This window comes from Paramisgurnus dabryanus, chromosome 20 (assembly GCF_030506205.2).
Source record: "Paramisgurnus dabryanus chromosome 20, PD_genome_1.1, whole genome shotgun sequence".
Taxonomy (NCBI): domain Eukaryota; kingdom Metazoa; phylum Chordata; class Actinopteri; order Cypriniformes; family Cobitidae; genus Paramisgurnus; species Paramisgurnus dabryanus.
Genome location: NC_133356.1, coordinates 23000672 through 23017522, shown reverse-complemented (window position 1 = coordinate 23017522; position 16851 = coordinate 23000672). Strand labels below are relative to the sequence as shown.

The 16851-nt window shown below is 36.7% G+C and overlaps 3 protein-coding genes across 4 annotated transcripts; 1 reads left to right on the top strand and 2 right to left on the bottom strand.

Annotated features, from left to right (window-relative positions):
• The first annotated feature begins 3991 nt into the window (after positions 1 to 3991).
• Positions 3992 to 6594, top strand: grxcr1b (glutaredoxin and cysteine rich domain containing 1 b). 2 transcript variants are annotated; one of them, XM_065297130.2, is made up of 2 exons: positions 3992 to 4899; positions 5668 to 6594. In XM_065297130.2, exons 1-2 carry the CDS (start codon positions 4474 to 4476, stop codon positions 5701 to 5703), a joined length of 462 nt encoding a protein of 153 aa, XP_065153202.1. In that variant the 5' UTR covers positions 3992 to 4473; the 3' UTR covers positions 5704 to 6594. The 2 variants fall into 2 exon arrangements, with proteins under 2 accessions (XP_065153202.1, XP_065153203.1); XM_065297131.2 differs by having other exon boundaries at positions 3992 to 4910.
• A 138-nt stretch (positions 6595 to 6732) lies between these two features.
• On the bottom strand, positions 6733 to 8766 carry LOC135787269 (protein YIPF5). Its single transcript, XM_065297129.2, has 6 exons — positions 8634 to 8766; positions 8375 to 8498; positions 8113 to 8243; positions 7888 to 8033; positions 7511 to 7692; positions 6733 to 7141 (listed from the first exon to the last, which is right to left on the bottom strand). Exons 2-6 carry the CDS (start codon positions 8491 to 8493, stop codon positions 6979 to 6981), a joined length of 741 nt encoding a protein of 246 aa, XP_065153201.1. The 5' UTR covers positions 8494 to 8498; positions 8634 to 8766; the 3' UTR covers positions 6733 to 6978.
• Positions 8767 to 10190: 1424 nt separating this feature from the next.
• bbof1b (basal body orientation factor 1b) lies at positions 10191 to 14968 on the bottom strand. Its single transcript, XM_065297556.2, has 12 exons — positions 14686 to 14968; positions 14303 to 14555; positions 14163 to 14228; positions 12785 to 12928; positions 12617 to 12697; positions 12467 to 12537; positions 12230 to 12374; positions 11804 to 12156; positions 11537 to 11677; positions 11318 to 11416; positions 11175 to 11237; positions 10191 to 10975 (listed from the first exon to the last, which is right to left on the bottom strand). Exons 1-12 carry the CDS (start codon positions 14724 to 14726, stop codon positions 10888 to 10890), a joined length of 1545 nt encoding a protein of 514 aa, XP_065153628.1. The 5' UTR covers positions 14727 to 14968; the 3' UTR covers positions 10191 to 10887.
• Positions 14969 to 16851: the final 1883 nt, after the last annotated feature.

Below are 16851 nucleotides of genomic sequence, written 5' to 3'. Positions count from 1 at the left end.
AAGGCTAGATGGCTCGTCCGCGCTGATGGCCAATTGAGTGGAAAGTCCGCATTTTGGCGGCCATCTTAGGACAGGGCGCTCGCTCACTCGTAGCATTGAGTTTTAATGATGCAGGTACTTTTAAATGACCATAACTTGCTTAATTTTTTACCGATTTTCAAACGGATTGGTTTGTTATAAACGTCAAAGATGTACCTATGACACTGAATACGTATACTAAAAAAAAATAAAAAATTCATGAAACATGTTAAAGCATCCAGAATTATAGCCACGTTAATAACGTTTGTAAAAAACCAAACCGTTTGTAAATCCGTCAAGAATTCAGCAAGTTACGAGCATTTTAGTTGGCGTATGTCACTCACCTTCCGTCCACAGCAGCAGGGAGCAGCACTATGGCAGCACTGACCTAAGATGGCCGCCAAGTGACGACACAGCTGACTCCGCCTTGAGCCATCTAGCCTTTATATACATATCTATGGAGGCGACAGTTCCCGAAGTTCGTTTTCATTAACAGGTAGGTTCATTATATTACTTCAGTTGTCGATCCACTGAATTAGTAATTTGTTAGTTTGTAATGATTTGCTCTCGGTCTTCTAAAAGTGAAAACAACTTAGTAATCAAATAACAATAAAAATCCACACTTAGAATTACAACGCTTGTCTAATCAAATTAATGTACCCGATCAAATCCAGCTAAGACCAGCATAAACTGGTAGCTGGTTTAAGCTGGTTTTGTCAGCCTGGGAGACCAGCTTATGCTGATTTTAGCTGGATTTTTCAGTAGGGATCTAATATAAGTAACAAAAAATGTCTGTTGTTGGCACACTTTGTAGACAAAAACAAACCAACAATGCCTTCACAAAAAAGTAGACAAAGACAGAGGGTTAAGGATGGGAAGGTAAGGCTGCTAAAGGCAATTCAACATTGCAACTGGATTCAAATCTCCATCAAGCCAGCTGGTAAGTCGTATAATAGAATATTTAGCAGTTTGTCAAACTTTAATTCTTGTAATTAAGTATATTTATCTTAACCTCCCAACACCTGGTGTGTCCACATACGTGGAAATCACATTTTTTGTTGTTTGCACCATAATACTTAATTCTGTGTAACTGGAACCTGTTGTACACAAACGTGAACAATTACACTGCTTCATGTTCAAAGAAAAATATTTGGATATTATTTTTATTTGTTCTTCCTAACCCCAAATAGCTGGAAGAAATCTATAATCCAAACCAAAGCTTGGGTATTAGGAGGTTAATAACATTATAATCACTTATGCTATGCATCTATAACACATTACAGACACGTATTATTAAAAACATATCAATAGTACCACCCCCCTCTACATCACGTTAGCCTTTTTGGTTTGGGCCACTGTCCCTCAATCTGTCCGTGCATGGCCTTCAGTAAAGGTGCCAAAGAATGCATTGAACTAATATGTTGAAGGAGTCCAGGGCCATATGCAGGATTTTATAAATACCGAGGTCCATAAAAATCTTATTTCTCTGCTCTACATATATGAATTTTAATACATCAGAAAACCAAAGAATCAAATAACTATAGATTTCAAACCATGTCAGTATGCAGAAGACTTCTGTTGGTCATTAGGAATACATTGGAATAATTATTTTACTGTCCTGGGCACACTGGGCTGTGTCAGTAAAAGTAAACATAGCCTAACTGAATAAAGGATCATTTTAGTGAATTAACTGAAGGCTATCATCAATAATGAATTAATATGCACACACTTAGTTATTATACACTTAATATGCTGAAATACAACATCAGTAATGCAGTGGTGAAACTAGAATTGTAGAAATGGGTTGGCCAAGGCTACTTTAGCTGGTCCATATCCCATTAAAGAAAACTGTAATTATTAAAAGAGCATGAATGAATCTACGATCACTTCACATTACCCCACATTAGATAAATATTTTTCTTGCCCTGCATGCATTACTGCCTGCATTATACTAACTGTAAGATTTATTTATTAATTTTAAACTTCTCACATCTGATTTACTGTCTGTTAATGAAGCAAAAGGCTTCTTGTTAACTGCAGTAACTTTAGTAAAAGTTGTTCAGGAAATCAAAATTCCATGATACGTTGGGATGGGCTCGACGGATTCGTGCCGGCATGTTTGGCACTTGATTCGACGGAGTCGCGTCTGCAACTTGGGACGGGCTCGACGGAGTCGTGCCGACACGTTTGGCACTTGACTCGACGGAGTTGCATGGATAACGTTTGGCTCTTGACTCGACGGACTCGCGTCGGCAACGTTGGGACGGGCTCGAAGGAGTCGTGCCGACACGTTCGGCACTTGACTCGACGGAGTCGCGTCGGCAACGTTGGGACGGGCTCGAAGGAGTCGTGCCGACACGTTCGGCACTTGACTCGACGGAGTCGCGTCGGCAACGTTGGGACGGGCTCGAAGGAGTCGTCCCGACACGTTCGGCACTTGACTCGACGGAGTCGCGTCGGCAACGTTGGGACGGGCTCGAAGGAGTCGTGCCGACACGTTCGGCACTTGACTCGACGGAGTCGCGTCGGCAACGTTGGGACGGGCTCGAAGGAGTCGTGCCGACACGTTCGGCACTTGACTCGACGGAGTTGCATGGATAACGTTTGGCTCTTGACTCGACGGACTCGCTTCGGCAACGTTGGGACGGGCTCGAAGGAGTCGTGCCGACACGTTCGGCACTTGACTCGACGGAGTCGCGTCGGCAACGTTGGGACGGGCTCGAAGGAGTCGTGCCGACACGTTCGGCACTTGACTCGACGGAGTCGCGTCGGCAACGTTGGGACGGGCTCGAAGGAGTCGTGCCGACACGTTCGGAACTTGACTCGACGGAGTCGCGTCGGCAACGTTGGGACGGGCTCGAAGGAGTCGTGCCGACACGTTCGGCACTTGACTCGACGGAGTCGCGTCGGCAACGTTGGGACGGACTCGAAGGAGTCGTGCCGACACGTTTGGCACTTGACTCGACGGAGTCGCGTTGGCAACGTTTGGCTCTTGACTCGACGGAGTCGCGTCGGCAACGTTGGGACGGGCTCGAAGGAGTTGGGATGTTAAAATTACAACTATAGAGATGATGAACATTTAAACTACAAGAATTTCCGCTCAGGCGCAAGGATACAGTTTCTACAAAAGCAGCAGCAGTCTCTCACAACTGTTACACTTGTAATTTATTCTGAGTTGTGTTTTTAGAAAATGTAAGTTCACGGACTGCACAGTGATGAATCAAAGCAAACGTGCAAGGGCATTTAATGAGTTTGTCTGTGGATGGTTTGGAAGTTCTTCATAAAATGTTTGAGCAAAGATTAATTGATGATCAGAATTAAGAACATCTCCAGAACAGTGAGCAATATTTGTGTTGTTTTTGAGTCTCAAGTATTTTAAGAGTTTGACTTCTTTCAATGTTTATTATAAGTGTTATGTTAAATTGTAAGTCATTACCTGCATTAGCAGTTTTGAAATGTTAATGATTATTTTAGCATTGAAAGTGTTATAAATTGACAATAAAGTATTTTGATCTTTCGAACCTTTACAGTTTTTTATTTCATTTTTCATATTGCACCTCCTTCATGTTTTGTGATGTTACAGATGAATGAACTGTTGAATATTTATGCTGAAAACTGATATTTACCGAACAGAAATTATTTTGCTTTTATCGGTTTTTAATTTAAAACAAATATATTATTTAAGTAAATTACAATTAAGCATTAAAAGTATAATTATTACATAATAAGGGACCAGTCCAGTACCCATTAAAACCCCATATGGGCCCTGGTAAATAATGTGGGCTTCATTAGGTGGGGCCAATATGGGCCACATGTGTGTTGCCACAATATGGGCCACATTCGCAGATACACAATAAGAATAGCTAAATCATTTACAAAAAATAAGTAGTTTTTAGACTACTTTTTAGTAGTTTACATATTAAATTTCATCAAATCTACAAGCCTACAGAATGACTTTTTACAGTGTATTCTGTCCTCTGCTCTCAGGTTTAAAATGACATAATGATAAAAAAATTATATCTACTAAACATGTTAGTTAGGATATATTATAATAGTAATATAATTAAATAACAAGTTAGATTTTTTCAATATTTCTAAAGTAGTCTAATATCAGTCTGCTAATCGTGCTGATGATGACTTCTACAAAATTAATTGCTACATAATTTCCCGCCGCAGTGATGCAAATTCATTTCACACATTAGATGTTTATGTTATTTAGTCGAACAAAACTTTAACCCAAACGTGAGTTATTTTTTATTTATAAAGAACCATAAGTCTGTTTCTACAGTTTCCATGGATAGCGTTTATTAAATATTAAAGCATTTGGTGTCAAATTGACACCCTCGTGTCACACGAAGCTATTTATCTGAAGATCAGCATAGACCTTTAATGTAATAGCCATGCACTTCACCTGTGCCCGACACCCCAAACAAACGTAGTGGCCTATAATGTAGAATGTTTAACCGAAGAATGGAGCGCCGCGCATCACTTGAATCACGTGAAGAGAACGGAGGAACACAGAGGAGAGTGAGATTCCGCGTGGCATCAGCTCGCAGCGGTCGCGTGCTACAGGAGGTGTTCAGCGAGTTTGATGCGCACGAGCACGAGGACTCTGCTGATACAGACACAAGTGTGAGCTCAGAACCCGAGCGGGCCAGCTCACCCGCAATCAGCGAGGTAAACAGCCATCTGAGCGGACTCGAACCGGACGACAGCGGTGGCGAGCAGGACGAGCTGCTCATGTACGCCAGTGCTACAAAAGACAAGCTGTTCACCGGTAAACGCGTGAAAATTTTCAGTAAGAACGGAACTATACGGGGCGTCAGAGACAAAGTGAGCGCGGGACAGGTGTTGTTTAACAACCTGTCCAAAATGTATGCGGTAAGTAAAAGGTAAAAATACTGTACTTTTAGTATTTACTGTAGTAGCCTATAGTGTAGGGTGTTATGGTATAATTACTACACTTTGTTAATAGTATTTTGTACTACTAAGTGTGAATTGGTAAATACTGTGTATAGCCCACTTTCATATTTATTATGGTAAATTTCAAAAACACTGCAGTACACTGTAAAATATTTCTGTAGAAATTACAGTATTACTGTAAACTAGCTGCCAGTAACTTAGTGTACATTTTATATTTATGTTATTTACTGGCAACAGTTTGTTCAAAGTTAAATGAACATGAAGCATTTTCAGTCTTTATCTTCTACAGTAAGTTTCTGGCAACCAGCTGAATAATTACATCATTTTTTTTACAGTGTATCTATGAATATTATAAGGGGTTTAAACATTTTCTCTATATAGACAGAAACAGTAAATAATGGCCACCTAAAGTAACTCTATAAGCCTTATGTAAGCCAATGAACCCTATAAGTGATGTTAAACAGGGTCACGTACAGCGAATCTAATGAAACTGTCAAGAAATGTGCTTGTCATAAAAATATGTTTCAATGCAAAACTTATGGTTCCAAAAAGGGGGGTTATTCAATTTTGCAGATATTTCTAGTTTCAATTTAAAAAATAAATAATACATTTAAATAATTAGACAATATTTTTGTAATTTTATGATAGTCACTAATTGTCTGTTATGTTTTAAGATTTTATATTGATGTGTTTAAAAGATATTTAATAACACTTTGTTTCTCAAAGGACTCCCTTATTTTAAACCGGCCTAAAAGACATTGAGAGTTTGCCTATAAACAGCTTCTGAATGGCCTGCAGCAGAACACAAAGTACTGCACTCCAGATGGATGTTTAACAGGATTCAGTGATGGACATTGGCCAATGATTTTCCCTTTAAGAGATTTTGTGTATATTTTAGTTCTGTAAATATATTTTATATGAGGTTTTGCAAAAGTCAGCATTTGATTGTTTGTAATATTATCTCTTTGTGATAAAATTTTCTGTAGTTCACCATAAAACCTAACAGTTAACTCAAACCATTTAAGTAAACCGGTTGCATTAGACCATTAAAGTTTTAAAACACATAAATTTAAGTACTGTGAACTTGAGTCGTGTGCAATTATGCACTTATATTTAAGTAGTGTGAACTTAAATATAAGTGCATAACTGCATATGAGTCAATTTGTTTATGTTCACAGTACTCAAATGTATGTGTTTTAAAACTAATGCTACCGGTTTACTTAAATGGTTTGAGTTGAGTTAACTTTTAGGTTTTACAGTGTGTGATGAAATTATTCTTCTGATTTTATAGACAGTAAGATGTTGTAAAAGTTTTATACATAGCTCTACATTTTAATGAAATAAAAATATTTTTTGTTGTCTGATTATATTTTGTCTCTTATTTTAAGTAACCCATATTTCAAGAGATCCAGGAGCAAAAACAGTATTCAAAAGCTCATATAACCAGTGCGTGTGGCTGCATAAAAGCTATTAATGAAATACGTAAAGTCTGTCTGTCTGTATATTAATATAAAATTAATATTAAAACACAAACAGCTGCTTCCTCCACACACGACTTAATAATTAATAAGATTGGATGGTTTGATAGCTCAGCTTTCTCTGCATTATTCAGCTTGATCCCTGAAAGGGAGTGAGATCGAGAGTGAATGCCTATTATGATGTTTTTGCATGGAGTACAATGTATCTTATATAGGTGTGTACATTACTAACATCTAAACATGTTTACATTGTTTCTAACCCAGGTCTTCAGATCAAAATGAAAGTTGTCTTCTTAAATAACTCAATGTGTCAAAAAGCTAAAACATAAGTAGTTTTATTATTATTTTGATAAATATTTATCATAATTTTTTGCCTTGTTAGTAATTTGACAGAAAAATCAGCATTATGTGAATTGCATGTGTTCCTGTAGCTCACATTGAATTAGCAGTGCAAAATGTTGAGGGTAAAATGTTTCACTCTTTGGAAAAAGGATCTGCCAAATGCATAAATGTAAATAATTTCATCTTAGAGTAATAGTTTTGCATTTTAGGGGAACAATCAGAAAACAGTAAGGAGAGCGAAGACGCCGTACAGTAGAGCACAGGGATAGGCCACCAGTAGCTGCTGCCCAGCCATATCAAGAGTGGAAGTGAAAATCTTGGAAGCTGACAAGCTGCACCAACCAATCACAAACAAGGCCAACAATGTGCCCAAAAGTCCTCTGTAATAAAACACAGAACAAAACCACTGTTATTCAAACACAACAATCCTTTATAGGAATTTATACCACGTGAATGCTTTATTCTGATTTGTTGAGAAATGTATGTATGCATTATTTTTCGATAAACGCATACCTGACCCGTAAAATGTCTTAAAATAACCACCAGTGCAATTTCTGTGGTAACCGTGGTATAAGCGGAATAATTGACTCCGGTCCTTTGAATTATTTGAAAATAATGCACACCCAAGGTGTAACGGCACTCCGCTTCACGTCGTGCAGCATGACCACCTTGGGTATGTATTATTTTTGAATAATTCAACGGCCCGTCGTCAATAATTTCTTACATATACAGTAGGAGTGGATACTCACTGTAGAGAACAAACAACAGCAAAGGTTGAGAGCACTACCATAGGCAGCAGGCAATATCCAAGCACACTGGCCACACTTCCACATGATATACTGCAACTACTCATCAGGTTCAACAGCATGTATATCCCAACACATCCCAGAGCACTAATACCATACACGTATCCAAAGTGTGCTTTCCCCGCCTGCAGAGAAAATACACAGACTCGAGCAGAATACAGAGACAAATACAAATACACAACGGGCATCTCTGGACATTTAGAAAGGGTTTTCAATTTTTACTGTCTATAAAAATCACTTTGTACCTCTAGTTAATGGTTTTTCTCCATTTCACTTCTGGTGTAATGTAATTGCCCAAAGGTTGAAGGTGCGGTTAATACCATCAAAAGTGTGGATCCCAGAGCAACGCAGAAGAGTATAGGGCCAGTGAGGTCAGTCTCGTTCATTATACTGCCATCCGCTGGCTTCAGTGGATTTAACACAGTCAGAGTCTTCTGCCAGATATGGTCAAAGTTAATGCCCAGCTCTTGAGAAAAAAAACACAAGTTTTTATTTGTGCTTTGATCACATTATGTAACATTATGTTCAAATAAATTTGTTAGTACCTTCCAAGAGTGGTGGTTCATCATCAAATGAATCTGTATATTCTGTTTGCTCAGGTTGTGCTGTAGGCTGAAACATTTGCCCATAAGGTGCTGGAGTGGTATTTTCATCTGGCAAGGGGAAGTTACCATCACTGCCAACCAGATAGTAAATAACAAACAAGTTCATTATCAGAACTCACAAACTAAAATCACAGAAACCCACATTTACTGAAACATATTTATAAATAGGAAATATGTATGTAGTTGGTGAGTTTACACTTACACATTGTGGTATTCTGGATTGAAATAGGCTGAATCAAAACCATATATCTCTTCTTGCTGGCCATCCGTATAATACCCAGACTGATAGAAGTCTTGTTGAAAGTTTTGAAAGTCTCCCATGCTGCCTAACAACAAAATGTGAGTGCATGCAAGTTAAAAAAAAGCATTGTGGTATAGCAATCATTTATCGATTTCTGAATTTCTTAAAAGTCAAATCAGCTTGTACCAGATGCTTAAAATAATCTTCAACACATTCTTACCTTTGTGTGTCCTCTTGTGTTTGATTTGCACAATTTGGTTTGTATTGCGTTTGCGTTGTCACTGAGCAGCTGCTTGTTGTGAACATGAGATTCTATTAATAGTTTTCTATATTTACTTGACGGACATTAGCAGGACTGTGACTGGACCGGATCTTAAACCAATCTTATAATCTACAGATCTTTGACTGCTCACATGACAATTATTCAGTATTGTTTAGACTCAGCACAACTATCTTATAAATTACAAATAAATTAAATAAAAAACAGAAACACAGGTAAGGACAAAAGTTTTAATTTAATTTATTTGAAATCAGATGATAATTTAATTATAACATTACAACAAACATCTTAATTTACAACAGTCAACTATTTCTGTAAACAAACTGAAAATTATTTCACGTTTACAGTACATTTAATTTTAGTAATAGCCCACGGGCCTTAACCATTTTGCCTTCTTCAACATGACTCATTTGCATATAAAAAATGTATACAGCATTTTAAAATATTTTTTAGAACATTATCTTGAGTTACATTACGTTTTAACTTTTAAAATACCTTCTAATAAAAACTTCTTATTTAAATGTGCAAGTTGTCATACAATATACAGTCAGAAAAAGTTTAAAACTGTAGGTTTTCGTTTTGTACCTTTACAGGTATAGCTATAAAAAAATACCATGTTGTACCTTTCTGGGTGCATTACTGTACTTTAAGGACCTTTTGTGTACCTTTTAAGGTACAGTTAAATGTTTTGTACTCCAAACATTTTAAATGGTACCAAAGTGGTGATTAAAATGCACCAAGTATCCGATTCACACTTTTACATTTCCTTTGGTGTGTAGGGGTGTATTAGTACATGTTAACGATACGCAAAAGGTATAAACCCCAAGGTAAACGATGACACGTTATCGAGTTATCGTCTCCAACGTAAATCTCTTTTCTTGGACTACAACAAACACACAGATTGTTGGCAACAGTTTACTTCCTGAGATTGGTGATGTAGACAAGACCGACATTATCATAATTCCTCCCGCTTCTATATATAAATTAACTTCTGTCAGCATTGCATTGTAAGAGCGAATCTTTCAAACATGGTAAGGAGCGTCACATTTCCATCTGACGTCAGAGGTATTCAGGCCAATCACAACTACAGAATAGCTGGCCAATCAGGGACATGAGTTTTGTACAAATTAAGTGCGTTTTAGGAAGAGAGGGAAATCTGGAGCTACAAAAATGTACGGTAGTGGACAAAATCATAAACCAGGCAACACATTGTATTAAAGCAAATACACAAAATAATGTTGTTTTTAGCAATAAAATAGGGGAACTTTAAAGGTACAAAATAGGTCCTTAGGGTATAATATTGTACCCCAAAATGTACAACATTTCAATGTGTTGTCAGTGTTTCCCATACATTGATTTATTTGTGGTGGCCCACCACAGAATCAACACTGGCCCCCACAAATAGAATTTTCATGATTCCAATTTACATTTTTATTTCACCATGTAAAACAACTTAATTTGGCTTAAAATATAATTTAATATATAATACATATCAAATACAGATACAGATCAAAGAGTAGAAGTGAAACATATTTCAGGTGCCAACACTAGATCAAACTCAAACACAACATGATGACGTCACATATATGCTAATAAGCGGGTGACGTCATCACCACCACAGTCTCCTCAAAATCCTGTGGGAAACACTGGTGTTGTATACCCATAAAGGTACAAAAATTAACCTTTGACAGTACCACCCCAGTGACAATTTTTAAATCCTTTTTCTGACAGTGTATTTTGCTTTAAAAATAATAATTATAATCAGCAAAAGGCTTATCTGATTACCCCAAAATTGCATCAGTTCATATAATCTGCAAGCATAATAAATCTGTCTCCAATCAAATACATTTTTAGATGTTTTTGTGGTTGCAAGTGGTTGCAATGTTTATTTTTTTAAAGAGCACCGTCCTCATTACTAAATACTGTTATTTCATATAATTTCTCCTACATGCAATCTTGGTAAACAGTTCTCCACATGTAAAAATAGTTTTAAGCTGTGAATTTGACAGTCTGTGACCCTCAGTACTTTTATTAGTAGTTACAACCAGTATGCAATATCCAATACTTTGACATTATATATATGAACTAGAAGCAAAGCATATACCTGCATAAACACAGAATAGGAAATATACTTTTATACTATAAGTTTTGCATTCAAGGTTCTGAGTTTCTTTAGTGAGGTCAGTCAGTTGATCTATATGTCACTGGACTTTGTACTCAAGCTCATATTAAAATCTTGTACTTGTGTTAAAAAGGTGGAGTTAGATTCTTCGTCTGCATTGCTGTGTAAAAGACAAATAATTCACTGCATTATGAAACTACATGTGATGAAGTACAACAAAAAGACAAAAGTGAAGTAAAGGCAATTTTTTTCAGCTAAAATGTTTTTCACATTTCTGTACTAATACTGTTTTACTATATTAGAGCAAAGCAAAAAGAAAAAAAAACAGGTAGGTGTTGTTGCATATTAATATATCTCACCTTACATCACTGCTACACCGATTCCCTTCAGAGTCTGTGTGAACTGGACCATCAATAGGTTTTCTTCAAGGAAGCACAAAAAATACATTTATACACTTTCAAAAATGTTGTATCCAGAAATTTTCAACATAGTAGATCCTTACTTTGTTTTCAGGGCATTCATTTTAGCAAAGAGCAGTCGAAGCACTCTCTCTCTCTGTTCCCAGCTCATCTCTGATGTGTTTACGTCGGGATGCTTCAGACTGCAGTTGAAATAAATAAAAGTGTTACTGACTAGTTTAGCAAACATCTAATCTATTAATGTCAATACATAGTGTAAGCAGTAAGTGACATGTTTACTGTTGTATTAAAAGATAATTCACCCTTTATCAGCCCCCTGCATGCCGGTGGAAATGCTGTTGGAGCTGTGGATAGTTTTGTTAATGCTTTGCATTGGAGCATAATCCTTTCTACCTGACAGAACCTCATTCATCCTCCTGCTATGATTGACCTCTGCTTCCTGCCTGCAAGTACATAGCATAACATCTATTATATAATATGTTTTCTTAATCATCCTACACATAATGTAAAGAACATTCTGTGAAAATATAACCTTGATATATTTAATATTGACCGAGTAAGTAGTTAACCTGTCCATTAGGCTTTGCATTGAAATCTCCTGCTTGACTTGGTTTAGAGCTTCATGGAAGAGGATCTCCGTGTCTGTTCGCTGCTCCACCACGCTTCGTGCCAGCTTCTTCACCCGGCTTAGCTCCTTCTCTCGTAGGGTAAGAAGCTTCTGGAGTTTGTCCAGCTCTACGCCACCGGCCTGAGTTTGGACCTCGACACGTCGCTTGATATCGGCTTTCTCCCTTTCAAACTCAGCCACCATGGTGGCCAGGGCCTGCTCCTGTGTGGACACCTTGACCTTCATCTCAGTAATCTTGCTTCGCTGGGTTGTAATTTGAGATACAGTGTCATTTATTATCTGTTGGCTTGTCTCCTGTGGGATAAATGAAAGGTGGGTTCATTTTAATTCATTGTTTTTTGATACACTAATAGTCAAAGGTTGTTACTATTTGCTGGGTGAGGGTGTCGTTTTCGTCCGCCAGGGCTGCATTTCTCTTCCGTAGATCCTCAACATCTTTAATGTGGTAATGCAATGCCTTATTTAAACGTACATTCTCCTTGAACACAGAGCGAGAAGCACCATCCAGCTGTCTGATGGGGGTAAGATAGATGTCAACTCGGTTATTTCAAAATATCTGACAAATGCATCAGGTAGAATGGTATGGTGCTGTTAGGATACTTACATGATGGCCTCGTTGTGGGCTTGTTCTGCAAGCTCAGCAATCTTTTCTTCAACTTTCTTCTCTAGGTGGGCCTTGATATACATATAAAAAAAGAGTAAGTGAATGAGAGAGTAAGGAAGGGAAGGATATTGTTTGGCTATGTTTATATACCTTGTCATTTAAGAACTTTTCTTCCATTTTCATAAGCGCATTCTTATGTTCTAGATCTGCACTGTCCATAATCTCTTTCATCTGTGTAAAACAAAAGGGATATAACATTAGACCTAAAACGTTATTGTAATAGTTATGCAATGTTTTTTTTAATTTAATGTTTTATACATTTTGTAGCTCCTGGTCCATCTGTGGCTTTTTCTTCCGGAAGTCATTAATGATCTGAAGCTCCTCTTGAATCGTACTGAACTCACTAGATCTTTTCTCAAACTCCTTCTCTAGCTCTCCAATCTTTAGTGTAAAATCAGCCATCTGTGTTGACAAATCCATGAAATAACATGTGCAGTCAGTATAAAAATGACCTCTTCACAGTTTAAAGGATTTTTTTTACATTTAGTTATAATGTCACAAAAAATATATAGTATGGGAATGTAAGTTACTCATGACACACCTATATAGCCTATACCAGGGGTCTCCAACCTTTTTGTGAGCAAGGGATACCACAATGTATAAAACAATCTGGAGGGCTACTTTTTTGAGTCTACTCAAAACATTTTTGTTTTACTTGTTGATTTTATTTTATTTTACTTGTTGATATGTTTTATCATTTTTTTAAATGCTAACATAAATAAAAAACCAAAGTTATATAAAAAATATGTATTTTTTTATTTAGGCCATTATAGAGTATGCATTAGCGGGCATCTCACAGACTCTGTGGGCACCAATTTGGAGACTACTGCCCTATACATAGCAACAGCTTCTACACTGTCACTTCATTTAAAAGGTGCTAATATATGTATCATTTAGATACAATATGTACCTTTTAATGATGCACCGATGTATCGGCCACCGATATAAATCGGCCGATTTTTGATGAATTTGAAACCATCGGCATATCGGCAATAGCACGAGAAAGGGCGATACCGATTGTTTATTAATTAACTGCATAAAGAAATCCATTATATGTAAAAAATTAGTTAATGTTGTTAATAAAATAAATGCTGAACATCAAAAACCACCTTTGAAGGTTGTCATGCTGTCTTATTAGATTTGTTTTAGCTTAATTTGTGCCTCTCTTATTATGTTGGTCAGTTGAATGTTAATTAGATCCAATCCATGTTCAGTAAAAATAATTTGATGCAGAAATAAACTAGCTAATAGACCAACTGTATACTATTGTATACAAGTGTTTAATAGCAGTATTGGCATCGGTATCGGCCAGAAGTTGTCTGTTTAAATTGGTATCGGCCCAAAAAATCCTATCGGTGCATCCCTATTTTTAAGGTACCAATATGTACTGCTTTTAATCATTATTTGGGCCAACTTAAGTCATGCATTTCAAAAACATCTATAATTTTAGTTTTCTAATCAAATTTTTTTTTTAATAGGCACAATTATCTTTCATTTTTTTTAGTTATGTAATATTTTTTTATTTATTATTTAATTTCCTTTATCAGTGCAATGTTATGACATGTTGTACAGTACCAAACTAAATCTATACCATATTATTTCCATATAAGAAGCAAAGCAAAGTGGATGTACTCACTAAATTCATCTTTTCCTCAGAGGCTCTTGTTTTCTCAAGCTGTATTTGCTGTTCCAGGGCAGCAATCTACGGAGGAATATTAACAATATAATGCCAGAAAAGTAAAAGTGTAGCTGTATTTAGTGAATTTTACAATATACCTTTTCATCATTTTCCACGTCTTTCTCCCTTAGAACAGCAATAACATCAATGTTTTTCTTCTCAGTTTCGTGCTGTAGATGTGTGAGCTGCTCGTTGTCTTTAGCCAGTCTCCCTGCTGTTTCATAGTACTCAATGCGTGAAGTCTCGGTCATATCACACCTGATTTCCCACAGACCAGCGTTTGCTTTTGCCCTCTCAAGATCAGACTCTTTATCCCTTTTTGACTCTTGCTTGCCATCTTTCTTTCCTTTTCTGAAATGAAAATAACGGCAAAGCGTATCACTCTTGAGATTTATTCGTTTGTTTGGATTTTAAATCAATTCAATAAATTAACTCTATAACTTATTTTTTAAACAAACACAAGCGTAACGTCCTTACTTACCCCTTTCCCTTCTTTGCCTTTTTAACTTTTTTAATCGGCATCTGTCTATGGTCCAATCTGCTGTTTGGCGTTTCTCGCGCCGGACACAGAGCTTGTTTACATCAGATGCCATGGAGATACCATCGCAGGTCGGTTGTGGCTAGAAGGGATACAAATACGGCCAAAATCTCGCGTGAAGAACTGGCGCGGTTTTCATTCTATTATTACCCCAAACTCACCCTAAACCCAACACTTCACTGGATTTAGGCCGTAGCTGTATCCCGTCTAGTCAGAACCACTTTCTCATCTCTCCATCCTAATCTTACACCCAAACCTAAACCCTAACCCAAAATCTCGCGAGATTCGGTCGTATTTGTTTCCCAACTAGCCAGAACTAGAGCCAAGTCAAACCTGTCAAATAATACTTTACGAAGGTGAAACCCCTATAGCCCCCCCCCAAACAAGATCATACAATTTTACATGCAATATTCAAACTAAATCATGTAATACCCAAATCTTAAATGAATTAAATTCAACAAAGCAGTTAAATAAAAATATATGGATATTTTTCATTGTCTATTAAAGTTTTATAAAGGAAAAAAGAATTGTGTGTGCTTTTTACTGAACCAATTTTTAAATTGACCTTTGAACCCTATGAAAATGCAAACTTTCCATGCAAGTATAATGATCAGGCTATAACTGGTAGCCCTATGATCCAGTGGCATATAGACATCAGATTGACAGTACTCCAGCCTAATGGTGGATCACATTTTAGGGTGACTGACTGTGCCCAGGATGTGCTACCTGTTGGACCCGCATACTATATGAACGACAAATGTAGCTTTATTTTTTCCAAATCAACACTCAATTATTATGGTATTATAGTTATACATGACATTCATCTTTTAGGAACACAATTTCATATTTTGGAAAAACTGTACCACTGCTCTTGTGCATATCATAATTCTAAAGTAAACATCACAATCAGAGTAATATATTTAGCATTGTAAGACACAACTCTCATTTCATATCCATTGTGAGCCATACTTACAGTTATGGCTGTATTTTTGTAGAAACCATGTTTATAGCAGATTAATAACCATTTGTATTACCATAGGTTTACTACAAATAAAATACCATTGTTATTATGGTGAGAACATAGTAAATTTGTGGTTACTTACTACAAATAAAACTGTTCACTATAGTTTAATCATGCTTCCTTTTCTTAAGGGCAAACCATCACAAGTGCATTGCTTGATAATTATTACATATCAATTATCATGGGAAAATGTGTTTAAAAACAGAGGACATACCACCTTCTCTCTGATGCTGGTGAACTATTTTGCTGTCTTTTCTGTGTTAAACATGCGACATTCAGAATTCATCTTTAATTTTGTTACAGTGATAATTTTTACTCATTTAAGTCAGTGAAGCAGCAGTCAAAATGTATAAGCGCTCTTTGGTGCTACCTGCAGATGGTGGCACCCTAGGCAACAACTTTGTTCGCATATGCCTATAAACAGCCCTGATCCTCTACATGTGCAGCTTTCCAATTGGCTAACTAGAACTGAAGTCAAAATACAATACAAAACTCAAAATACCACTTAGTATAGCATTTCAGTTTGTTTATTTTTTATGCAATGTTTATTTTATAATTTAACACTTTAATTCAGCGAAACATCGCTTATTTATTTATTCAGTATAGCGTCACTAAATTTAGTAGTAGACCATATTAGGGACATTAATTTCAACATTCCACTTTTCTAATTTCGAATACTGTTTAGCACAACTACTATGCAAATTTGGACGGATGGATAGAAAATTATTAGGCTTTCATGTCCATAGCAGATATAGGTTGGCAACAGCAACCCTTATCCGCATTTACTACACAAAGTCCTAGTTCACAGACAAGCTGGGCAATATTGCATTCATTATCGCAGGTGATACGTCCGTGATAATGTATGCGAAATTGCACCGATTGTCAGTGAACTACAGCTTTATGGAAATCCATACATGTCAGTAAATACATCTTGTCTGATAAATAGGGTTACATTTAATGTAGACTATTTTTTGTTTTTTCTAACTTAGGTGAGTAAATTATTTTTGTCCCAATCCAGGTTTGGTAAGCAATGTTAAAATCAGTAAAATCACATTTATGCACTAATCACCCTAGTAGCATTTATTATG